The sequence below is a fragment of the Equus quagga genome, chromosome 11, assembly GCF_021613505.1.
Source record: "Equus quagga isolate Etosha38 chromosome 11, UCLA_HA_Equagga_1.0, whole genome shotgun sequence".
NCBI classification, from domain to species: domain Eukaryota; kingdom Metazoa; phylum Chordata; class Mammalia; order Perissodactyla; family Equidae; genus Equus; species Equus quagga.
The window spans coordinates 35,115,212-35,143,019 of record NC_060277.1 but is presented as its reverse complement, the minus strand read 5'-3'; the positions used below and the strand labels follow the sequence as shown (position 1 = coordinate 35,143,019).

The 27,808-nt window shown below is 37.2% G+C and overlaps 1 protein-coding gene across 1 annotated transcript in view; it reads right to left on the bottom strand.

The window, feature by feature from the left end:
- MMS22L (MMS22 like, DNA repair protein) overlaps positions 1 to 27,808 on the bottom strand; it is a 125,244-nt gene that overhangs the window by 31,518 nt on the left and 65,918 nt on the right. The window contains exons 15-16 of the mRNA XM_046674494.1: positions 5,481 to 5,674; positions 291 to 441 (exon numbers count right to left, since the gene is read on the bottom strand). Coding sequence (XP_046530450.1) covers positions 291 to 441; positions 5,481 to 5,674 — 345 coding nt within the window. The remainder of the gene's footprint in view (positions 1 to 290; positions 442 to 5,480; positions 5,675 to 27,808) is intronic.

The window sequence follows — 27,808 nt, the reverse complement described above, 5'->3', positions numbered from 1 at the left end:
CTCCTCTTTTTGCTGAGGAAGACTGGCCCTGAGCAAACATCCATGCCCATCTTCCTCTTCTTTATACTTGGGACGCCTACCCCAGCATGGCTTTTGCCAAGCAGTGCCACGTCCGCACCCGGGATCCGAACCAGTGAACCCTGGGCTGCTGAGAAGCAGAACGTGCAAACTTAACTGCTGTGCCACCGGGCCGGCCCCAAGATCAGTTTTTATTTGTGAAAATTCTTACTTTCCTAGTGTAGTGATCTACCATTTACATTAATGTGCATACCTGAAGTAAAACCACTTACCTATTTTGTAGGAAATGACTTAAATATCTTGCTACAACTTGGGGCCAGATGATATCATCCCAACCAAAAAGTTGTATCATTGATGTAACTGGCTGAGGCTGAAGATCGCATGGAGCTGTGCTGGGCATGTCCATTGCTAACAAAGTAAAATCTAGATTTAAAATGAGAGAAACGTATGGTAAGAAATATTTTAAAACTCTTTCCCCTCCCAAAATTACATCAATAGTGAGAAAAAAACATTCAACACTAAATAATAAAATGTCACATTTAGAAATGCAGAACTAACAGAAACCTAAAACTGAACTAAATTCATGTTGTCAGAGAAATTTCTGTAGTGATCATCTAGATCACCATGAAAGGGTCTAGAACAATCTATCTCAGCATTATCATTACGAATCTATAATGGCTCCCTCAAACTGCAAATTCTAAGCCTGATGTGTCTGCTAAATGTGCCTCCTTCATCTCATTCAAAAAACCCATTCAAAAAAATATTTCTAGCATCTACTCTTCTCCAATCAAGCTAATTTATTTGCCACCGACCACAGATGACAAGATCCTTTTACCTTAGACACTGGACATTCTCTTCTATTAAGCAATGATCTGCTACAATTACTGACACTCCACCTCCTTCAGAATACACTAAGGTTGGGAACTGGAATTCCTTAGTTAACCATGTTAAACAAATATACTTTATTTTATGATTTCCTGGGAATCCCCCAATTTAATTTTTACCATATTAATTTATGTTTGTCAATAAATTGCTTATTAAGCACTACCTCCTACACAGCTCTCTCCAATGGTGGCTGTTTATTCTCCCACTCCTCTCATACCGCTTGACTTGCAGATAAGGTAGGTTTACTCCTTGGTCCACATTGCTTTTCTAGAGATGCTCCCTTCCTCCTCCCAAAAAGCTCTAGCTTTGCATCTCACGTCATCAGGTCATACCAGCCACTAACTCTCCTTGGTGCATTCGCCTACTGTTTCCTACTTCACCTCCCCTCATTCCTTGAAGATTGTAGCTACTATCATTCTCTCTAACAGCACTCCTCTCATATGCTTGATGATGTTTCTTCCAATATCCTGACCTCTCAGTTTCTTGAACTCCTCTCCCCCAATGAATCTATCCTCCACTCTGCTTCAGCCATTCACTCCCATGGGGATACTGAGAGATCTTGGCATTGCCAATAAGTACAATCTCTCTATAATTTCAACTTCAAGAAAACCACTTTCTGGCACCGAACCAGCTTTCCAACTCTCCTCCTCTAGGCCCCCAATTCCAACAGTTCTTTGATTCCACCAGGACCTATAATTCTTTGATCCTATAACTTTTTCCCTGTTCCTCACTGCCTTAGTGCCTTTCTTTCCCTTTTTAGTCAACTTGAGTTCATGGTCCATTATTACACTCACTTGGGTATAACATCAACTCTCTTGCTTCTTACTTGATTCATTGTACTTGCCTGGAAAAAAAACCCAGCATCTGTTGAATTCTAACCCTATTCTCTTCTCCACATGCACCTGCACTAGTATAAACGCTGGTGAGCAACAATGCTGACTGACGTCACTTTAAATTTGTGACTACAAACTTTAAGTGGGCCCTTAGAGCTGGACAGTATTCCTACTACATTTCTCTAGTCCGCTCAGTCTTAAAATCTCCTAGAGGATTATTGCATACCTTCTCTCCTCTCTCCATCATCAGCCAGTACCTCTTCCTCATCCTCACCTTCAACTAATGATCTTACTACTTCACAGAGAAATGAGAACATCAGAAGAGAACTACCACAAGCTCCCACCACATCTACCCAGAGGCCTTCATCTGGGGCCATTTACTCTGCCTTCCCTTCTGCTACTAGAGATGATCTGAGGCCAAGATCTCTACGGGATCCCATTTCTCTTGGGCATTAAAACATAAAACAGAGACTCTCTTGGATCATCAAGTTCTCCCTCACTCCAGAACATTCCTGTCTAAACATTCCAATACAAACATGTTTGAAATTTCTCTCACATTTTTAAAAAAATCTTTGGTCTCACTTCCTCCTCTACCTAACATTCCCATTTTTCTACTTCTCATAAAGAGTGATACTCAAAAAGATTTACCTATATTTGCCATCTGCAATTCCTCTTCTCACATTTTCTCTCGAATCATCTTCAGTCAGGCCTATGCCTCTACCACTACACGAAAACTCCTCTTCAAGGTCACTAGTGGTCTCTCCTGCTAAATCCAACGACCAATTCTCAGGCCTCATCTCAAGTGACCCATTAACAGCATTGAGCTGTTCGTCACTTCCCCTTCCTTGAAATGCTCTGTCATTCGTTTTCCAGGGCACCACACTCTTGGTTCTCCTAGGTCACCAGCATTCCTTTGGTCTCCTTTCTTGGTTCCTCTTTATCTTACAAATCTGAACATGGGAATATTCGAGGGCCCAGTCCTCAGACTTTTCTTTTCACCAATACTTGCTCTCTTGGTGATCTCGCCCAGAGTTTAGAGCTTTAAAGACTATTTATACATAAACAGTTTCCAAATTTAAATCTCCAGTTTGGACCTCTTCCCTGAACCCTAGGCTCATTATCCAAGTGCCTACTTAACATCTCTACTTGGATTTTAATGGATGTCTAAAAAAATATGTCCAATATCAAAATCTTAGTCTTCCCTCATAAAATCTGCTCCTACCACAATCTTCCTCATCTCAGCCAATGGAGGATTGTCTTTCGATCTATTTTGCTTACCATATTGTACTCATTTAGAAAATTTTGTCAGCTCTACTTTCAAAATACTTTCTCTACCTTCCGACTGGAAGTCAGACACTTCTCACCACCTCTGCTTCTACCACTTGAGCCCAGGCTGCTCACCTCTGAGTTGCTGCAATAGTTCTCTAACCGGCCTTCCTGCTTCTCGCCTTGCCTCTCTATAATCTGTTCTCAGTCTAGCAGCCAGAAGGACCATATCACTCCTCTGCTCAAAACTTTCCAACAGCTTCAACCTCAGAGTAAAAGCAAAAGTCTTTACAACTGCATACGAGGCAGAACACAAACTAGCTCTCCATTACCTCTTGATCACATCTCTGACTACTCTCCCCCCTTCTCACAGCGCACGAGCTTTCACGGTTTCTCTGTAGGTCCTCAAACACACCAGACATGCTCTTGCCTCTGGACTTCTGCACAGCACCAGTCTCTCACCTCCTTCAGGTCTTTGCTCAAATGGTACTTACTCAAGCCTTCCTGACCACTCTCTTTAAAATTACAACCTGCCTCTGGCCCTCCCTATCCTTATCCTCTTTTCTAGTTTCATTTTGCTCCACAGCACTTATCACCATATAACATATCACACATTTTTTTTTAAAGATTGGCACTTCAACTAACATCTGTTGCCAATCTTTTTTTTCTTCATCTTCTTCTTCTCATCAAAGCCCCCCAGTACATAGTTGTATATTCTGGTTGTGAGTGCCTCTGGTTGTGCTAGGTGGGATGCTGCCTCAGCATGGTTTGGTGAGCGGTGCCATGTTCACACCCAGGATCTGAACTGACAAAACCCTGGGCCACCAAAGCAGAGAGTGCGAACTTAACCACTCGGCCACAGGGCTGGCCCTCATATTACATATTTATTTATTGTTCTGTCCCTCACTAGACTATAAGCTACACGAGAACATGGAGCTTATATACGAGAAAAGGAACTACAGCCCTTTTTCCCAACTGGCAATAAAAGTGGGTACTCAATGACTCTTTTTTTGTTTTGCTTGTTTGTTTGGTGAGGAAGATTGGCCCTGAGCTAAGATCCCTTTCCAATCCTCTTTTTGCTTGAGGAAGATTGCCGCTGAGCTAACGTCTATGCCAATCTTCCTCTATTTTGCATTAGGGATGCCACCACAGCATGGCTTGATGAGTGGGTGTGTAGGTCTGCACCTGGGATCCAAACCCATGAACTCCAGCCCACCGAAGTGGAGCACGCGAACTCAACCACTACACCACCAGGCCAGCCCCTCAATGACTGTTTTCCTTAATTTGGGAAATTTTTCTCTTCAAACCTATCAAGTCTTTATTTCAAAACAAACCAAAACCCACACATATTTTGCTTTATATACCATTTATTTTCAGCACCTAGGACAGAACGAACTAAACCTGCGTGGCATCATTTTTGTTCTCCGACTGGAAGTTGGGATCATGAATGAAAGAAAGATAAGTCCTATTGGCTAGTAATGACTGCTTTGGTTAAAATGATTGAATATCAATATTTATTTCCACATACATTATAGTTGTTGGAAAACTGTTGCCCTGTCACAATTCTTCAACCTATCATTGTAAAGTTTTAATTATGGATGTGCCACTAGAATTAAAGATCTTTTAAAATTTATATCATTCAGTCTTTTATGTAGTGCTTTCAGCTCAGTTTTCCTCATTCACATCAGGGTAAAATAAACCTTGGTTCAGATCTTAAGTTTTTAAAAGCATTACATTTAAATATATTAAATACCTTCATATAAATTGCATTTAAACACTTGCAGTCACTATATTCATCTCTGTCTATTTCAGTACTTCTTAATATATTTCAGAAAAAATACCCCTTTGAGAAAGATAATGCTCTCTTCTTAGAAAACTGCATATATGCACATATATTCAAATTCTTGCCTATAATGTCATGTGATTCAGAGCCCCTTAAAGCCTAAAAACATGTCCTTAGGATAATAATCAAATTAAGTAAAAATTACAACCTAAAATAGAATCTAGTAGAAGTCAGAACAATAACATTCTATATATTTGATGTCATTCTATCTTATCCGCTTGATGTTGAAGTGGAATTCATGCTATATTCTTTTGCTCTTTATACAAGTAACTTCATCTTATACCTAGACATCTACACACACAACCTGAAAATAAACTACTTGAACTAGAAGAAATGTTACTTTACTTTCCAAATATTGCATGCATAAGAAAAGTTTATGTACATTCAATATTTTTAAGATTGAAAATTATCTATTATTTGTAGAAATAATCACTTAATTTTTACCTTTACTAAGAGGAAAATAATAAACAAGCCAAAGGATCCTAATTTAAAAATATGTAATTCTTTTCATCTTTCTGCTTGTCAAAATATTTATTCCATCGTAATAAAATAAGAACTTGCTACCAAGCAAAGAGAAGAAAAAACTGACAGCGTCCACAAAATGAGAAACTAATTAGCAAATTAACAACGCTGACCTGCAGCTGCATCTGCAAGTTGTGAGAGAGGCACTATCTGTGACATTCTCTGACTCTTCAAAAATGAAAAGAAATGTTTCCACAGCGCACTGGCAACTGCAGCAAGGTGGCGCTCTTTAGCTGATAATGAAGACTGCGCAATTAAGTCCATATTCTCCTTTTGAAGTTCCTGACACAACTGTTGATGCATACTCCTAAAAAGAAATAAAAACATTGCTTACACCCAGCAAACATTTACAAAAATATCCTTTAAATACATTTGGGGCTTTTAATATTTATACCATATGAAAACTCAAGGAGCGTTTTATATAATTAAAACCTTTATGCTAAGACATTATGCATTCCTGGTTATTTGATGGATGAATGATGGCATATTAAGCACCATAAAGTTAATGTTAATTACTAATGTCAACCATTAATTATATGCTTTTTAATATGTCAGATCCAAATGAGAAACAGGCAGCTTCAGAATGAAGGTCTCCATTTTGCAACTCATTATGACAAGTGATTTCACTTAGTCTAGACGTGAAAACAATTTTTTAAACCATTTTCTCCTGAGAGCTTTAGGACATGGATGTACCAAGAGGAAAGTAAGTACATCTGACTTACGTGTGGTATTTTAAATTAAAATATTTTCCTTATTTAGAAAAGACACAGGCCTTGTGCTAGTATACAAAACTGTGCCAAATATAATCTTAGTACCTTGGTCCGGAAAGATCCATAATCATCTTCACATGGTACACAATAACAAACAATAAAAAGTGATTTTTCTCCATAAAATAGTAAAACATGAATTCAACATGCCTCAAATTTTGATTCATCGTTTACTCATCTTTTTTTGCTTAACGCAATTGAAAATTCAGATATCTCTAGACCGTAACAGAAGAGGGGGAAATACTAAGATTTTCCTAGTGATCTGAAAATAGAAGACATTTATGCGATATGCCCAGCAATTACTAATATGATTATTTAAAACTAAACGTACAAACATGATATTATTCCTGTTTCTGTTTATATTGCTGCCATATCAATTGAGAGTAGACACAAATACATGGATACTATCCTTAGATTTGCTTTCTTCAATTAAAGAGAAAGCAGTGAAAAATAACAAGTGGAGCTAAGGCAGAAAACTTCCTCCAACAGTAGTAGTATTCCATTAAGAAAAATAATTAGTAGTTAAAAAAAAGAAAAAATATTACATTAATTCCAACATTCCTGATGTTTTAGTTTATCTAGGGGAAGCAGACACTTGAAATAACGATAAAAAATCCAGAACTAACTAGTACATGTAGCTAAAGCAATTCCACAAAAAAGATCAAACTGATTGCAAGACCGTATCTTAGTTCTTTTCACATAACTACACATAAGTAAAAATTATAAGTATCAATTATATAACTCTAGGACTCTGTGCCACTTTACATTGGAATTCTCAGACGATCATGAGGCACTACTTAATACTACTTGAATTCCCAAAAAAAAGTGTACAAATGCCCGGGGAAAGAATATCATAGCAAGCAACTCTCATAAAAGCTAAGCTAATATCTCCTATGTCCTCTCTGTGTAAAAACCTCCTGAGATGCTTTCATCTTGAACTAGTGGCTAGAGAACCATTTCAGGTCTTTTAGCCTCGAGTAAGATGAATATCAAACCACTAAAATCCATTTGGCAACTAACTCAGCTGCCAACTAACATCAACATAGCAAAGTTCACCAGTACATTGCAACACTTGAGTCCAAAGAAAATAATACCACCATTTGCATAACCCATTTATAGCTTTTTCAAAGTATATTGGTTTCAAAGAATAATAAATAACATGTACTTGGGTAGGATGGAGTTTGCTCACTATTTCTAAATAAATAAGCCATTTTCTTCACTAACCAAAACCTATTCCCTAGGAGAGGGTACCATTTCTGATCATCCCCTATGTGTTAGAAATTCTTTTAAATATAAATCAGAACAATTCTATGAGATAGTTATCATTAATCCTCTATATAGATGATGAAGCTGACAGTAAGAAAGTTAAATAATGTCCAAAGGTCACACGTCTAAGAACTAGCCCATAATCTGAACCTAAATCTGACTCTGAAGCCCATACTTTTTCCTTACACAAGAAGTCACACACCCTTATGTACTAAGACACACATGCACACAGTCTAAATATTGATAAATTTTCTTCTTTGGATTGAAGAAATTTCAGCAAGTCTAATAAAAGGACCTGGAAAAACCACATGTAGCTTTCCTTTGTCAAGAAGCAGGGGCAATACCAGAATTCTGTATTAGGAAAACCTACAAGAAGAGATAACAAAAACAATGCATTCAAGATAATTCTGACAAAGGCCAGCAAACCTGAACCACTTTTGACCTCTCTAGAACAAAATGCTGAGTACCAGGGAGCATCACTAGGAGTTATTACAGGGTTTTGATTCAGATGTCTGAAAAAAACAATCACTAGGTAAACAGTTAAGGCTGGAGACTACATCCTCCAAGGTAAGAGGGAACACAGGAAAACCAAGGGCCAGTTAAGTGTGACATTGACCCAAAAGCAGACTTGTTTTGGAAATGTGTATCCATTTAGTATTTTTGTTTGAAAAAAAGCTATATATCCTGGACATACACAAAATACTTTCTGCTCAATGGTTTCAATGTTCAAGAATTATAAGTCTGGATAAAAAGAATGATTATCTGCTATTCTAACACACAACGAAGTTATTTAAGACCTTATAATAATTTCTGTAAACATCAAGAAATCAGAGTGGCAAACACAGGAAATGCCAAGGATTCACTGTAATGGGAGTCTGAGGGAAGAACTGAATTTCTGCACTACAGCCAAAATAGTTAGAAATACCCCTTGCAGTCATAGGTAATTTTTTAAAATCACATTTTCCGGACCAGAAAACTAACTACACAAAGACTACGGAAAAATAAATTTATTATATTAGATGTGACTGCACATCTGCTGAAGGTGCATTTACAAAAATGCAAATATTAAAAGCAGCTCTGTCAGTAGAGGTAACAAGGTAAAAGAAAACGCAAAACATATATGAAATATATAAATAATATAACAGTTCTAGATATCATGGCTATTTTCTGAACCATTTTCTACCTTCTTAAACAGTAGAAACATATGAAAGTATGTAAATTGATTGCACAAAAGGTAAAATGTGATTTCAGATCAAAAACAAAAAGAAATATCACAAGAGATATAGAATCTCCCAACACTTGGCAAATGTGTTGAGTAAAGACAAACTTAACATACCTTAAAATCATTTTGGAAATACACACATGTGGAAAAATACACATGCATAACCAGCCCACTTACATTCTAAAAGATGCAATATAGTATAGAAAATAACGTTTGCTGAACGTCAAGTTATTCAAAGATGCAGATCTCATAGTAGAAATAATAGCAACATCCAGCATTTACTAGTATTTACCATGTGCCATGCACCAAGCTAAGTGTTTTATAAAGCATTATTTCTCACCCTATGAGTTAAGTAACAACTATTATTCAAATTTTATAAATGAGGAAATTCAGGCAAAAGAAGTCATGTGTTGAGTAATACAGGTGGTTATTAGCAAAGCTACTCAGAACTGTGTGACCTCAAAACGAGTAACCTCCCAAATTTTGTTTTCTTAAGAGTCAAAAAGAGGAATAATCATTTGCTACATCCACTGTTAGGTTTATTGTGAAGATCACGTGAAATAATGTCCTCGGAAGTGTTTAGAAGCCCATCATTGCATGGTGTGAACACCCAACCTTTACAGACCTGGTTGTCCAGGTCTTCTTAGGCTTCCATTTTCGCTCTGGTACTCTGCTGCCTTCGGCCTCCCTCATGACTCTGAAGCGCTTTCCGGATTCCTGCATCTGACTGCTCTTTTTCCTCACTTTCCAAGATTGTTTTCCTATTTTTATCTTCGTGCTACTACTTGTGGTGATTTCACATATTCACTTATCTTTCTCGCTCCCAACCCCCTCATCCCCACCGACACCCACACGTACTGAGGCATCTATCACCTGAGAGGCACTGAAACTGCAGCTGACTGCTGCTGCCTGCCGGCCTGCTCTCGGAGCGGGGTTCCTCCCTAACGACTTGGGCAGGCTTCTGGGAACACACTCATTGGACTACTATATATATAGGTTTTACTTCTAATCTTTGTATGCTCTTGCCTCTCCTATAGCCAACAATTATGAAACCAAGTATGACATCCTGTACATCACTTTCCTGGTGGTCAGAGTTGTATATGTAATATTTCTAATATACTATGCCTCAGCATTTAAAGAAAGTTGTCTATTGATGGACCTTGTATCACATAGAAAAAGCATAATATAATAAATGCAACCAATAAGAGCTAACAGAAAGCAAGGGAGTAACAACAATTAATAATTGAATTCCTTTTTTAGTTCTACACCACATCTGACAACTTTCTTCAGTCTATATTAGTGAAAAATATAATGGGAAGTTTTAAGCTAAAATGTTGCTCTAGGGGCCGGCCCAGTGGCAGCGTGGTCTGCTTCAGCAGCCTGGGGTTCGTGGGTTTGGATCCCAAGCATAGACCTACACACCACTCATCAAGCCATGCTGTGGCAGCATCCCACATACAAAATAGAGGAAGATCGGCACAGATGTTAGCTCAGCAACAATCTTCCTCAAGCAAAAAGAGGAAGATTGGCAACAGATGTTAGCTCAGGGCCAATCTTCCTCACCAAAAAAAAAAAAAAAAGAAAGAAAGAAAGAAAAAAGAAAAAAAGAAAAGTTGTTCTAAACCACTGTGAGTAATTACTCCAAGTATCTGATTGATCTAACTAACAGAAAACTGGATGGGAATCAGGATACTCTATGACCATTTTTAGTTTCAGCTAAATCACTAAAAAACCTTAGGTACTTTGAATCCTCTTGTCATTCTTGTTCATACCTGTAAAATAGGACTATAATCTGCTTTACTATCCAAAAAGATTATATCATAACCAAGTAATGACATTACCGGAAAAAAATCCAAAGTTTTTTAAAGCTGAAAGGTACCCTAAAAATCATCCAATCTAATCCTCTCTTCAAAAAAAAAAAACGCCTCCAGGCTTCTGTGAAGCCTCACGATGAAACAATGGCAGCTTGAGTCCTGTACCCCAATACTGCACATGCCCAAGTTATCAGGGAGAGGTGATAAGTCAGAAACCAGGCTGGCAAGCAGCAGCCTGCACATACCTTGCAATGCCTCCCTGTAACAGATGCCTCAATGCAACTGTGTGTATGTGGAGGAGGGGGTGAGTGGGTGGAGGATGACTGAGTAAATATCCAGATCAAGGCAAGAAGTTTGTTGGCTGTTTTCACTATCGAGGGACTATAACAAATAAAAAGCACAGCACTGGCAATGATGATTTCAGACATATATACTGCATATATCTGCATTATATGCACACATATATTAAGGAATAAAAGGACTCCTCAAGAAAAATTATCCAAATGAACACTTGTCTAGAAGAGAGAACACCAGCTTGTGACCCCAGAAAACTTCCGAGACTTGGCGTTTCATCTGTTAAATGGGAATAATGCCCTGCTATCCTCCATGGAGCTGCTAAAGTATCAAATCACAGCACTTAGGAGAAAACAATTTGTAGACTATAAGGCAAGGAAATATGCATTTTAGTCAAATCGCTACTGCTTCTAAATCCTAATAACCATGTTCACAGGTGCAGTAGAGCATTATCTAGAAAGACATGGGCTTTAGAGACAAATACACCAGAGTATAAATCGTACTCCGTCAATTACTAGCTGCATGGCCATCTCCTCATCTGTTGCAGGAATTCTTAATGAGACATGTTCAATAAATGGAACAATTATTATCATTGGCCAGAGAATCAAAGATTGTTGATTGGAAATATACATGCCAGCCCTATTCTAATTTTTTGACATTATTAACTAATTTCATCCTGTAGGTACTATCATTACGCTCATTTTATAGACAAGGAATCTAAGTACAGAGAGGATAAATTATTTGACTGGGTCATACTGTTAGTAAGCAGCAGGGCCAGAATTTGAACACAGGCAGTCAAAATAACGACCATGCAACTATGCTACAGCTACCCCAAATACCATTCTACTACCCAAAGAAATAATACATGTTTTAAATGTCACATTGATGTATTCTCTTATTCATATGCTAAGTTCCTAATAAAGATACAGGCATGCACCACATGATGGGGATATGTTCTGAGAGATGCGTCATTTGGCTACTTCGCCATTGTGCAAACATCATAGAGTGTACTTACACAAACCTAGATAGTATAGCCTACTACACACCTAGGCTATGGTACTAATTTTATGGGACCACTGTCATACATGTGGTCTGTTGTTGACATCATTATGTGGCACATGACTGTAGTTACAAAGTAGTAAAACATCTAATCTCAGGTAGCACACCAGATGCACACACATTAAAAGTTTAATACTTCTAGGGAGTGTAGGCTATTCTCTAGAGATCCCAAAGGTCAATGACACGTGATAATTTAAAATTTTTCTGTAGCCCACAACTGAGTTAATTTGCAAGACTGGGCTAAGAGAATAAATCAGGAATCTGGTGTTGAGCCTAGCAAACCAAGCATGCTTGTGGCAATGCTGCCTTATGGTTTTACAGAATACTGGTGAAGCACTTAAAATGAGGTTGCTTGCCTCTATCCCAAAAACATGTATGAAAATATGTCAATAAAATGTGACTATTTTTAGGAATTACCCTTATAACTTTAGTAGTCTTATCGTTATCGATGACTATGGGTCTCAAATCACCTAAGTTTTTCAGTGGTATTTCACCCTATTTTTATGATACACTAATAAGGATCTACTTCAGTAGTTCTTAGTCTTTACTACCATCGAAATCATCTGTAGGGCTTTCTAAAAGACTAATGTCCTGGCCTTACTTACTGTATCTTCAAGTTTGGAGCTTAAGCATGTTACTTGTTTTTAAATTCTGACTCAGTTGGTCTAGGGAGGAGCCTGAGAACCTACACGTCTGTTACGCAGATGCTGCTAACCCATGGACGACACTTTAAAGAGTCACCTTCCTGGCTTTCCTTGTCTACAAAATGAGGACAGCAATAGCACTTACATGACTAAACTAGGTCAAATCAAACACTTAAAATAGCGCTGACATATATTCTCAATAAACAGTCTTTGATTTTCTGGTCAATAGTAATAATTACATGTATTGAATATGTCTTATTTAATTCTTGAAACAGATGAGGAAATGGCCACGTAATTAGTAGTCCATGGACCACACTGAGTAGCAAGACCACACGTAATTCTGTCCCAGAGAGAGTTGAAATCCATTCTTCTACTCTATAGGTGTAAGAGTAAAATGAACTATAGGTTTTATACCAATTCAGAGAAGAAAGATCACTGAGGGGCAGCAGAAGAAAATGGGCATGGAAATGATTCTCACAGGACAGGTTAAGGATTGGACAGGCGGAAAGGAGGAAAGTAAAAGCACAAAGGTCTATAAAATCCATTCATTTACTCTCGGATTCAACACACAGTGCGTATGTTTTAGGCAGTGGAGATACAAGGTTAACAAAATAGACAAAGTCTCTGCCCTTCTGGAACTTATATTTTAAGGAGAGAGAGAAAATGCAACAAACATAGATGTGTAACCACTTAGGTTGTGGCAAGCTTTATGGATAAAAAGAAATCAAGGTATGGGGGTAATGAGTGATGGGAGCTAATATTCCAACTAGGATGATCAGGAAATGCCTTCTGAGAGGTGACACCTGAGCAAAGGTCTAAATAAAGGAGGGAACCACATGGATATCTGGGGAGAGAGCATTCCAGGGAGAAGAATCAGCAAGTGCAAAGATGTCAAGGCTGGCGGGTTGACAGGCCCAAGGGATAACAGTCAGGGGGCCAGTTGGCTGAAGCACAATGGGCCACAGAAGGAGCAGCAGATGAACTGAAAGAGGTAGCAGTGCTCCACATCTTGTAGGGTCTTGTAAGCCATGGCAAGGACTTTGGATAAAATCAAAGTGGGTAACAAGATGCAAAAGCAGAAGAGTAACATAATTTACATCTTAAAAGGAACATATAAAAGAGTACAGTGTTTGGGGGAGGAAAGAAAAAGTAACCACTTGGGCCATAAGGGAGAATTTTTATAGTAACATTAGAAGGCAATAAACTTAAGAATAGAAAATAGGGCCCCAGTTGTTCAGTCACATGTTTTCCCATTCACTTCACAAGAAGTTACTCAGTGCTTGTCAGTGTATCTGATGCTAGAGACACAAAAAACGATTAAGGTAGATCCTGCTATAAAAACAAACAAACAGAAATCAAGACTTCATTCTGGAGGTAGGAAGGAGCCACTGAAGGATTTTGAACTGAGGAATGGTATAATGAAACCAGTGCTTTGGGAAAGATTAATCTGGTAATGGCAAACAGAATAGGTTAGAGTAAGAACTGACTACAGACAGGAGAGACCAATTATGAAGCTTCTGTAAACACCGAGGTATGAGCTAATGCACAATTTGAGCTACTTATGAAGGAAAAAGAAAGCTAACAGTAATTATTTGGCATTTTGTAAAGGAGAAGAAGAAGCAGTCTACATGTTATTGCCAAGTTTCTGGGGAGGGAAACTGAAAGTTGGGAGGGATAGTTAATTACTACAGAAGGAGAGTAAAATTTGATTTGAAAACAGAAAACTTAAGTAACAAAATCCAAAAAGTTTTTGGAAATCTGGATCTAGAGTCCAAAAGGACAGTAAGATTCAGATATCAGTCTGCCTGGTAGTTCAGCTCATTTTAATGAACATTTCAATGTGGATTAATTACATGAGGTACTGTATTAGATGCTATTGAACATGGTTGTTGGTCTCAAAGTATGTATAATTAAGTGCTGGGAGAGAGGCATGCACAAAACATTATAATGAACAAAAAAGGAACACTTGGTCCACATTAGGGTTTGATGATGGCTTCTTGGAGTAAATACACCATTACCAGGTTATAGAGATTGTGTTAGCTAAATGAAGAATAATCCAAAAATTTTCAGGAAGTTGAAACAATATGAGTAAAGCACAGTGACATGAAATTGCATGGTGTATGCAGGGACTCACAAACAATTTAGTATTACCAGGAGATGAATGGTCAAGGGGCAGAACGTTTGAAAATGAAACCAGAGTACTGATGGAGACAAGGTCATGGAGGGCCATGCCATCTAAAAAGTCAGAGCCAAAAGTAAACAATTCTTTAAAGTAGAGAGAATCAACAGAAACAAAACCAACATATATACCCAACATATATCTTCTCAATAGTTTGTTCCCAATATAACCTAAAGCTTATAAGGACTACCTTAAACATTCATACATTTAAATACCCCGTGTAACTGCACAGGGCTAATGTTACAATGCTACTTGTCTTTGAAATATTTTCATTAAAAAACCCAACCTGGTAAATACATGCATGTGTGACTGGGTACATATACAAACATATATAACTACTCATTACAACATACGATTAATATATGTATTTTTTGGCAATGCTTGAATGTTATCTTACACTCTCATCTAATAAAAGTGAACACGACAGACCAATATGAGCAAGCTTGACGTATAACCATTAGCATTATTAGCACAACATAGTGCAAATGCTTTAGCAAATGGGTGTTCTACTACACTATCCTAAGTTGAATATGTTTATTTTGTTGTGGTCTCTTTTTGTGCCATTTATTCTGAGTTTGGGGGAACAGTTGAAACTATGATCAAGAAGTAATAGTCCTGAATTTAACAAAAAGAATCAAAGAAAAATATAAAGATTGAAGTTTTATAGCACCTTAAGATGCCTGCAAGGAAATGGTTGAGGGTAAAGACTACATTAAGGCTTGGTTGAAGTCCTTTGACATTATAACAATAAGAAACTATAGGCAGATGGATGTCATGACTTAGAGATTTCTAAAGAACAAGAGAGCAATCACCACCTGACCGTGACAACTCTTTTTCAAAGGGGTAATGCTACGGTAACCTTGTACTGCTTACATTCAGTTAGGGCCCTCATTCCCAGGAACTCATCCTCCAAATTTAATAGCAAGTATGTGGGTACAAGAAATAGATGAAAGTAAGAGAGGGAGAGATTATGGGTCATTATAAAACTAGTCAGTTTCCAAGTCTGCCTGCTAACAGAATATCGTGTGGGTAAGATCATGAGTTTAGATCCAGATCTTTGTCCTTGATGTTAGAGGCACTCAGAGGTGAGATAATCTCTTGTAAGATGTCTCACAATAAATGTACACATCTTTGATAAAAATATCTAAAATTGTCACACCGGTCCTTTGAGATTTCAAATACAGTTCTCTTCCTCTTTAACTCTAAATGGAGAGGTATGACTGAGCAAGCATACATGCACTGTATCTTATCTAAACTGGTAAGTTATGTATAGAATTCTCATACAAGAAAAAGAAGGGGGGCAAAAAAACTTGAGGAATTGGTAGCTAACAATGGAAATCAGAATACATTTATTTACAGTATAGGCAACCATGTGAATGTGAACAGAATATTTATGGAAAAATGCCTTCATTTTGGAACGGAGATCACCAATCTATCAAACTGAGCAACACTGGGACCAATAATTTCTGCCGATATTAAACACATCTCACAATCTTTAATTTTCTTCCTCCTCTTGTCTCTCTCTCTCTCTCTCTTTCTTCTTATTCCATCATTTATTGAATACTGTGGTGGTTTTAAAATAGGCAGGACCACAAATTCTTTGGCACTCCTTGGATCACGGAGATCTGTTACTGCTTTGACCAACAGAATGCAGAAGACATGACACAATGTGACTCCAAGGCATGGTAATAAAAGGCCAGGAAGCTTCTGCCTTGTTTGCTGGGAGAACTCAGTCTTAGAGCCCTGAAATGCCATGTATGAAGTACAGTTATGAGACTATTCTTTGGAGAGGCCATAGGTAGCACTTGAGTCAACAGTCCCGGCTAAGCGTGCCCTTTAGCCATTCTAGCTCAGACGTTAGACATGTGAGTGAAGAAGTCATCCAGGAGCTGGATCCTCCAGCTGCAGCTGGTACGGTCCTCAGCCTTCTGAATTAACCCCCGACAGAATCACCCTAGCTGAGGCCCCAGGCATGCTGGAGCGGAGAAGAGCTGTCGTTGGCTTTCCAAATTCCTGACCTACAGAATCAGTGAGCAAAATAAAAGGGTTGTGGGATGGTGTTTTGTGCCACTATGTTTTGGCATGGCTTATTATGCTCTCAAGAACAAGTCCCCACCATATACTAAGTACTCTGTAGGAATTAGGGATTCAAAGACAAAAAAGATACAGACCTGACCTCAAGGAATTCACACACGGGGAGGGGGCAAACAAAGACTTTTCTTCATTAAAAGTATAATCAACGAGTGGTATCTGTGACAATGCAAAGGCAGACTGAAGACAAAACAGCTATGTTTTAAGCCCCCTAGGAACAATCTGCAATCATCTCAGAAATTCTAGACTTGTTTTAAGACAAATGAATTGCAAAGGTAAGGGTCATTTGAAGAAAAGCTACTTTATTTTTCTACCTCTCCAGTACAGAACACCTATATCAAGCAAGTACTGAGACATTTTATGTATATTTACATATTTACTCTCAATAAATTTTATTTAGTTCTGTTGCTTTCACATTTCATTAATAATTGACAGCTCTCTTTTTAAGCAAGTTTCATTTTAATTTTCCCTAGATATGTGGAGCGTTTGTGAACCTATGAAGACAGGTTCATAGGTTCATAATTAGCTTTAAAAGACCGACATGGAGATGGTCTTTTAAAGCTAATTAATGAAACCACCCTTGAAACAAGCTTAACTCTCACCATCCCAGCAGTCCTTTTTGAAAACAACAGTATACACACAGCTCTACCCTCTAACTACAGCTGCAATCATTCTACCATATCTTACTTCATGTGTTCAGTTGCTATGTGGGGGAATGTGCTTTGGTTCAAAAGAATTCAGGATCATTTAAAGGTAAAGATCCAAACATTTTTGAGGTCAAATATTCCACAACAAGTAAGTTAGGACTAAATTCCATTTGTGAGCACTTTTTCCTAATTGGTGGTAATAAATTCCCAAAAAGGAAGGGTCTAATGGTAAGGTTGACTGATTCTTAACTACATTAACCCAAATGTTCCTGTCACAGTGAAATTTGCTCTATAATTTACCTTAATGGACTAGGTGTATCGATAAATACTGAAAATGTCCAGTCTCTTTTTTCCCCTTCCATTTAAATCAAATCCAATTCTATGTCAACAGATTGTACCAATGTATAATTACAGTAGTTAATGCATTGGGAAAAGTAGTGTTCTTTGATAAATAATTTTTCTAAAACCTCTTAAGCATTCTGCATTCTCAATATTTCTCTTACACTGAAGAAATATGGTAAATTACACAACCAGACACTACTGACCATTGCCAATTGTGATAAGGAATTTAAAAACCTCACCATCACCTCCAATGACTATGTTTTCAGATTTTAAGACTCGTTCAAACAAAAGAGTCAAAAAGTACCTAGGGATGTTTTAGAAAGAATTTTCTTCATCAAAAATATAACCAAACTCTAACAAAAATAATACGGTAGTCACCATCGTAATATAATGTTAAATATAGGATATATAAATAAACCCTAGAAGTCTTGAAATTATGTGTAAAGTTTTGTGTATATGTAAATGCATATATTTTTATGACAAGAGAGACTATAGCTTTCATAAGGGTCTCAAAAGGGTCGACCTCAAATGAATGGATTCTACTAATTAGATCCTGTCCCTTTTCTTCCACCACTTTACAGCTTCTTCTAAGTATGAGCTAAATGCTTCCTCTAGATTTCTCACCCTGAATCTTCTTTTCTCTTCATTTCCCCACTCTGTGCCTCTCCTGTCCCCCAACAACCCAACTATAACCTCTGTGTATCAAAAACACTAACTTAAAAGAAAAGCTTAAACTGAATTCTATATAGAAAAAGCTGTTATTAGTCCATGTATAAGATCAATCATCAAAATCATCAAAAAGAAATAAAAGTATAAACTTGTTTAGAACAAAGCTGTATTCAACAGTCAATAAACTTCTTAATTTTAATTTATAGCTATTCCACATACTTAGTTACACACACATTTCTCTTCAGAGATGCTACTTGCCAAGTATACTATAGTTCTTTAAAGGAGAGGAAAAGATAGAAGGGGAAAAAGTTTTTCTAAAAGATTACCCATTAAGTCAATGATCTGTGAGGGTTATTACAAAGCTCCATTATTAGGGCTGAGAGCCTCAAAGGCTTTTGTTATGTCACTAATTTCTTTTTGCAAGGCTTCAGCAAATGAGCCGATTTATCTAGTTCTGCATGCTTAGGGCTTGATACATGCTATTTGTACATGACAGGTTTCATCTGCGTAGTACCATTGATAACATTTATCTGCACATCAAAAAAGCTCATCTCCTGATGTAAAAAAAATTACGCATATACTGAGATAAAAAATGTTAAAGAGATGAGTAAAAGACCTGTGATATCTCATAAAGTGGAACCAAACTACAGGAAGATCACCAGTAGAGTATGAGTGTGCAACAGGGCTGTAGGAGCAGACACAACACCAAAAAAAGGAAAAACTGGAAAGAACTTTGCTTACAGTGATACAGTAGTAGGGCTTGTGAGCATACTATGAATTTTAATTAGAAATGCGAAAAACTAATTTACTTCAAAGAAGAAAAGATGAAGCTTTATGACCAAAGAAGAAATATTTCAAAACAAATTTTAAAACAGTCCCTATTGTTTATAACCAAGAGAAGAAAATTAACCCCTGAAATTTACTCTTATGGGAAAAAATGTTTAGATTGACTGTTGCTGTGGTTCACAACTAAAAATCTTTAATTTTTCCCTATAAAAGTCTTTACAGGGAAGTAACTTTAGGGAACACAGAAACCAAAAAAAAGGTAACCAAATATAAAACTGCTTTCCTTTAAGAAATGATAATCAGCTTAACAGCAGCTGTGTAAAAGATTCTGAAAGGAGGGCACAGCCTACATATGTGAAGAACAAGGTAGTAACAAGGTTATTTCCAAATTTCCAACAGATGATATACAACATATTCTTTTGAGAAAAATCAGTATTTTTCTTTGTGAAGAAGGTAGACATCAAGTTAGAGTTTGTTCCTGTAATTCATCATCTTTCAGAACATGAGGTTCTATTAGGCTCCAATCACCCCCTACTCCTACTCTTCTCAGCATTTGGTAATACAGATAGTAGAGCTAATTTTCTGTCATTCAGGAAGAACTGTTGGATCACTAAACTTGTATTATCATCACCTCTGAAACACAGTAAAAATCTCTGTTAGAACCAATGGTTTATTAGATCGAACCCACCATCAACAATGTCAACTCTGCCTGGTCGTGTTAACAGGAAAATGTTTTACGAGTTCCACCACTGGGCATCAATTTAACTTCCAGCACCAGCTATGCTGTAAAACCGTGAACGTAATTTATATGGTGACCTGCGTGTGTGGGAAGCAATATCTAGGTGAAACTTCTCACAGTCTGACAAAATGCTTTGATTTGCACCATTCAGATGATTGAGCAAAAAGAGTTTAAGCAATCACCACCAATAGCCTTTATCTCCAAATGCACTAAAAATTTATTACTCTATGAGTACAACCTTATTGCTTTAGAGCCAGGCTTGATAGAATAGAAATGATTGGATAAATATTACATTTTCAACTGGTACACATCTTGTCCATTAGGTTTAAATATTGGACAAGCTACGTGTTTAAGATAAACGTCAGTCTTAGCTGATTCCATCACACAGTACATTTAGAAAACCTCCAAATGTTTCCATAGCAACATTCTTGTGCTTACATATAGCTGAGGATACATGTTCATTGCCAATTAGGAGAAAGTAAACTGAGAGACCACTGAACTTTTCTTAAACAATATACCTTTATCTTTTACTTAGCACTTAATACAGTTGACAGTATTTACACAGCTATTGCTGTGTATGAAGCAAGTGAGTAACCAATCACTCAAGCAGAAAGGGCCATAAATACATGACTCATCCACCTGTCTTAAATAATAGTTCACTATTCAGGCCTTCCTAGAAATTTTAAACTAGCCTAGATTTCAGACTCACGAGTTTTCCAGTAGCTACTGCTGTGCACTAAGGAAAGGATATTTACCCGGCAACCTCTCTATCTGCCTGTCTGAGATCATACACCTTCAAAGATGGCAATGAGTGTTTCTGATCTATAGATACAGAACAAAGCATTACATGATTACATGCAATACAACTTCTAAATATCCTTTCTGGCATCATGGGAGGGATCCTCCACATATAATTTTCAATGCCTTTGGGCTCCTGAGCAACTACAGTAGCCCTGACTAACCCGATTATCTCAGTGTTATTTTCTACTATTTTCTGATTTGGTTTGATTAGATTCTGCAAGGTAAATAATACCATCTCCTATTTGGTAATAAAAAAATAGACTTAGAGAGGTTAAGTAACTTGATCAATAAGTATGGAAACGGAATTGTACCCCAGGTCTATCTGACTCCAAATCATTTTCTACTATAAGCCATACTGAAGATCTTAGCTTGAGAGGAGACTGTAATGATTAAAATCCTACACCTGAAGGTTTAAAAAAGTACCCTATAGCAGACGGAAAAAAAAAAACCACACCTTAAATACACATAGAATTGTTTATAATAGGTATATCTTTACAGTCTTCCTAATCACTGGTCTTTACTCATTAAAGAAATATACTACTAATGAAGAGATCATCAGGCAAAATAACTATTGGTCATTCACCTTTGCAGTTCAGCTCTTTTCCTTAATTACGGGTTCCAGTCATTGTTTTCATGCATTTTGTTTGCAACACTGAAAAAAATAATTGTAGTGTGCAAACTGGGTATAAAACAAAAACTTACTACTTAGAAACAAATCATCTTATATTCCATACACAAAGCCATTTGTTATAGTACTACTAGAAGAGACTTAAGCATTTAACTTTGAATGCCTAGCAAGATCTTTTAAGCTGTTCTTATCTTATTCTTCAAAATTCAAAACTGGAAAATCCCACTTGGCTAGAAAGGCAAAAAAAAAAAAAAGAAAGGCTGTCCCTTCTAGGGTTAACAGATGCTTTTTGTAAGATTTTAGGTAAGATTAACCTTTTGCTCAGAATAGGACTGGTTATTGGTTTTATTTTTTCTACTGTCTTTAACTCAGGTAAAAATCAATATAGAGCAAGACAAAGGGCTCTAGAGGGTCTGGCTACCCCAGCTTTTGGTTTGGCTCCTGCACAGTTCTACAACATGCTGGGGCTGGAAGGATTAGGCTGCTTGTGTTGAGTAAACCGATGATACTCAATAAACAGTTTCTGTTGTAAACCCCTTAGGACGTGCAAAGCCACACTAGTTGGCAATAGACCAGATAAGCTGCAGAACCAGCTGTAATCTCATTTAGACCTGAGCTGATCCTCCTGTCCTTTCATTCCACAGGATCAAAGCAAACCACTGAGGAGGCAGCTGTATTACAGCGGCTCTGCTTGCTGGATGCAGCAAACATTTCATAAATTCCACTCCTTGAAGCAAGTCTCCACCTAATCTATCCAGAGCTGGGGCAATCAATGAATTTCTGAATTCATTAGACTGATTATTACAGGATAACCATTTTCTCTTTGGAGAAATGTGATGATCACACGCCAACTTCATAAAGCAGCTCCGATTTCTGACCATTGTTTTTTTCTTGAAGGGCCCAAATTTTCCCCCACAATATCAAACAAAAATGGTTTAAAATTACTTAGCTTATTATCTTCAATGCATATTAACAAGCAAACAATAGACAGTGCTGAATTCCTCCAGAAGTAGTAACTGACCACCACTCAAACGCAGCCAGCCTTTAACAGTGGCCCATATTTCCATGCTCAATGACACAGGTGGGAATGCCATACCTTACTGTGACACAACACATGTTGGCCAAAAGTGATTTTCAAAAAAAATTTATAGAAAAGGTTTCTGCAGTTCATTACAGAATATCACTTAACAATTATTTGTAACTTTTCCATAAAACAGAACACAATTTTTAAAATGTTCCAAGGGGAGAGTGTTGAGTATTTCAAAGTGTTACTCCCTCCACCTTCAATAGAACTAACAGTATACTATCTCATTTTCCTGGGAATTTCCTTTAATAAAATCTAAATTTCAAGTTACAAAGCATAGAAAGCAGCCCCCACTCCCAAATTTAAGAGAAGGCTAACTGGATGAATAACGGGCACTGAAGAGGCAGGTGTTCGTGTCACAGCACAGATCTCTCTACATAGTAAACGTGAAAGAAACGAAACCCAAAACACATGTGCAGGCCTAAATATAAAACATCAGCATTTTAAAAGAATCCACTAATAATTTAACGCTGAATGAGCAGTTGAGAGGAAGTTTAATGACACATCTAGCTAGGGACTTGGCAAATTTTTTGGTAAATATTTAGGCTTTGTGGGCCACATACAATGTTAAATATTCTTGCTATTTTACAAACCTTTAAAAATAATTCTTAGCTCAATGGCTGTACAAAAACAGGCCCTGGGCCAGATTTAGTCAGCAGCTCCTTAGGTTTGCCAACCCCTTCCAGTCCAAAGTACTCATTTTACAAATGAGGACACAGACCCTCAAGAACACTAGTTCTTTTGCGTAACTAAGTAGCAAATGTCTGTGTCAGAATTCGGATCTCCTAAGTCCCACTCTAGCTGTTTTTCTACTGCCCCGCAACATTCACCCCAACATTACCTACGAAAGAAAACGGTGTGAAGAATCTACTGTATTTCAGAAGCATTTGAAAACGCTAAGCAAGAATGCTTAGGAGTTGTCAATCTGGACAGCACAACAAAGTGACCACATGTTAACTGACCCAATCATTCCCAAGCTAACAAAGACTACATGTAAGGATTCATCTCTCTTCAATCCATTCTCCAGACCTAAAAGGGTCCCATTTAACATAATCACATAATAACAGCAAAAGCGATAAATATCGAAACCTTAACTCTTCTAATATTTGCAAAATCCAGATCTTTGTAATAATAACACCACGATAGGAAACTGCAAAACTGTGTAATTATACTTTAATTGTATTGTGAGGCATGCATTAATCACAAAGTTTAAGTACCAAGGATAAAATTATAATAATTCTGTAAAACAAATTTAAGCTAGCTAAGTAGGTCAGAACCACTAACATGCAACAGGAGACCTCTGGGAATTTATCAGTTAATGGCTATTTATGTGCAAATGAGTGCCCTCCAACCCTCCCAAATCCTGTGTAGCTGAAGGGTATTTCTGTTAACCAGGAGCACCGCTTAACTGCAGAGGCACAAATTAAACCATTTTATTGGAATGATTTTTAATTCCTCTGCTTTCCTCTTTCCACATTCCCCCTTACCTTTCTAGAAGCACAATTTACAGAACATATGTAACAGAAGAGAAAAACAACAGTGGCTGGAGAGTTTTCAAAACTGGTCTCTCCTAACCCCCACATGTACACGCACACTACACCTTCAGGAAAATGAAAGGAAAACATTTCTTACACTTCACATCCTTCAAAGGGGACTCACACTATTAAAAAGCTAAAAGCTTCAATATAAGCACTACATTAACATACTTTTCACAATGCACTATACTACAATAAAATTTTGTTTTATATCTTTATATTCTTATCTTACAGAAGACAAAGAAATTCACAGGAGTTTGCATATATCATACTTTTTGTCATAAGAGTCAAACTATATACCTATCAAAGTATACTGAAAAGGGAGGAAAAAAGCCTTTTCTCTTTGTTAAAAAATAAACCAAAAACCAAAACCCTCCCCCAAACCCTAACTGCCTCATTTCTAACTTGCCTCAAAAGAAAATGAAGCAATTGGATGTTTTCTGAAGTGGGTGGGGGATAGGCAGAATAAAATTTTTCAATGTGACATAAATACAGTTAAAAGAAACCACTAAAGGGGCCAGCCCTGTGGCATAGTGATTTAAGTCCCGCGTATTCTGCTTTGGCAGCTGGGGTTTACGCCTTCGGATCCCAGGCAAGTACCTACACTGCTTGTCAAGCTGTGTTGTGGCGGTGACCCGCATACAAAATAGAGGAAGACTGGCACAGATGTTAGCTCACAGAGAATCTTCCTCACAAAAAAAAAAAAAAAAGAAACCACTAAACATCCATTATCAGGACCACAATCCCAAACTTACTCAAGTAGAGAGGTGGCATAAAAGTAGATGCTGCCTAACTTTTAGATTTTAGGTGGAATAACATTTAGCTAGAATTACTCTTTTTAAAGATTTAATATAGCAGCAATTTAAAAGTTTTAAATTGTGCTAATATTCCCTTGGAGTTCTTTCTTCTCCATCATTAACCAAAAAATAAAATATAACCTAATGCTAAGTTAAAGACAAGTAAAGGCCAAGGTAAGACATACAATATCTTTTAAATTTCAGTATTTTATAACACAGGTGAAACCTCAGCACTTTAAGGTAAAATCAAAAGTGTAACATTTGTGGGAGCTCTCTATTTTAAACACACAGGTAATAAACGTTTGTAGTAAACTCCTTCAAAAAAAAAAAAATGTTCCATTCATCTTTCCATAATTGAATTTTCCAGAGCTGTAAGTAAATTATAGCAGGACGAATGGTTATATCATGTTTGCTTCTATGATTAGGATGCTCCGGAAACATATCACTTCTGGATTCAGAGAGTGATCATCAAAGGTATTAAGCGCTCCACTGGACAATGTGTACATATGAAATAGGGAACAGAAGTCTCCAGCCTAATGTCATGTGTTATACTGAAATGTATAACACACGTAAGTCACAGGAATTAAGATACATTTATAGCCTGAAAACATAGTTTCATTACAACTGTTAGGAAGAAAAATATCAACTATAAAAGATAAATCCGCACACAAATGTAACCACCCTATGTCAAAAGGGACTACTCAGAAGCTGTGAAGTAAGGGCTCACCTGAGCTTCCCCCCTCCCCCCAACCTTTTGGTTAGGGGCAATACAGCGGTCTTGCCAGAGGTTTCCAGTCACAGGCAGATTCTCCGTGGGATCTCTGTGTCCCAGGCCCTGCCCTAAGGCTTAATTAACCCTGCCCAGAGACAAACAGGACCTTCTCTTATTGAGGAGACAACAGATATATAGTCAGCTTACTGGAGAAATACCAAAATTCAGAGATAGGTCTCATATTTTGACTACTCCCTCCAAATTGCCCAGCAACATTACACAAGGAAAAGAACTGTGCAGGCATACAAAAGTCATTGGAAGTTACCAACCTCTGCATTTATATGGCTGAAATAGCAGACAGAATGACATGATATTAAAGTTCTTTGACATCCTTAGGGTAATGAGGTCAACACCACCAATAAAAGAAATCCTAGACTACAGGATGAAAGAAAAATTTTATCAGTCTGGAAGAAGTAGTCAAATCTAAAATTTCCATAATTGCTCAAAATGTTGCTTAAACATTATTGCCTGAGTATACAGCACCAGGCTGGGTTATCTTAAACATCATTCCTTTCCTTAATTCCCCTCTATCAAGCAGTCCTGTCTTCAAAACTAATGCTGTCTCCTATTATATCACATTTTTTAAAATTAATTTTAGTTTTTTAAATATATTTTTGCATTACTAGGCTTTATTTTTTTTTTTACCACAATGGCTTCCTATCTAGTTTCCTTGCCTAAAGTTCCCTTTCAATCCATCGTGCATATTACTGCCAGAACCATCTACATAATTACATTCATTCATTCAACAAAAACTTATTAAGCAATACTGTATGTCGGGCACTTTAGCTGGATACCTGGCATTAAAGATAAAAATATGAATAACACAGATTCCTTGCCCTCAAAAGGTATCATTCTATAGTGAAGGAGATAGACAAAGACAGATGATGACATTTCAAGTGACAAATATTCTGGTGCTACAAATATGTAAGGGGGAAGCCACGTGCTCTGCCTGGGGAGCCTAGAAACTCTTCACAGGGGAAACTGCATTATTTCACTTAAAAGGAAGTAAGCTTTCCAGGCAGAAAAGGAATCAAGGAATATTTCAGGCAGGGGGATTAAGAGGAAAGTACCAGATAAGATCTTTTTCTCAAGGAGGTTATAATTCAGTGGAGGGAGAAGAGCACATGATATGTTTAAAAAACTGCTCTCATGTTGTCACTCTACTTATAAACTATCGTCCTTGATTTCCTTCCCTCCCAGGATTATACTCTTGTCCTAATTCCAAAGCCCTTCATAATTTGGTGTCATCTTTCTCCTAAAGCACATATCCTCTTCTTTCAACAGACTGTTTCTTCAACAGCCCCAGAAAACATTTAACCCATTCCAACTTTCAGTTTGTAAATCTCTCTCCAATTCTAGCATTTTCAATAAGTTATAATAATCGCCATTCTTACATCCTACCTCTTTCAAGGGCCCTTTCCCATGCTTCCTCCTGGCGGTCTCTTTCCTTATTACAAGGGTAAATTCTACTCCTTGAACACTCAGTTCAAAATGCCACCTGTTTCACAATATCTTTCCTAATCTTTTCATCTCATCTCTTTTCTTCCGTCTTTCTCCTACTGATGAATTACCATAATATCCTATCTGATAGTACTCATTACTTATTTTCACTTTGAACTGCACTACAGTTATATACATGTATTGTTTATGAAAAAAATTTCCCTAAGAACAGAGTCTATAGCATTTTGCACACAATTATTTTGTACTAGTAGAGCTCAATAAATGTTATTGTATGATCCCTTACTGAATTATTGTATTTCCCTTATTGAAAGACTACAATATCCCACTAATGTTCTTTCATATTGTCTGTGATATCATGTATCTATCCTACCTAGCACCAGGCAAGAGGACAAGTTCATAGAAAGCAGCCAAAAAATATCTGCCTAGGTATTCATCTACTTTTTCACTTGCTCAATCTACTAAGTTACAATTTATTTGTAATTCTTCAACTCTTTCTTCCCTGTCAAAGCATAGGAAAATGAGAACTCAAACTGCCTGAAGACCCTGCCATACAAGAAGGCCTTATCAAACACACTGTTTAATAATCAGCTAAGACTCGGTTATTATGCCTCTATCTAAAAAAATATCCTGCACAAAGTAGCCACTTCAATATTTATTGACTAAATTATTTTTTCTAATGTATAACCAAAAATCACCAAGTACTAGCCAAAGTCAAAATATTTGATAATAATTGTAGCACTTTCCTTAAGAAAAGTCTTTCCTTCACGTCATTCTTTTTTATATTTTTATTTTGTGGATTCTAAATAAAACAGGGGGAAAACACCAGCTCTACATAATTAAGACA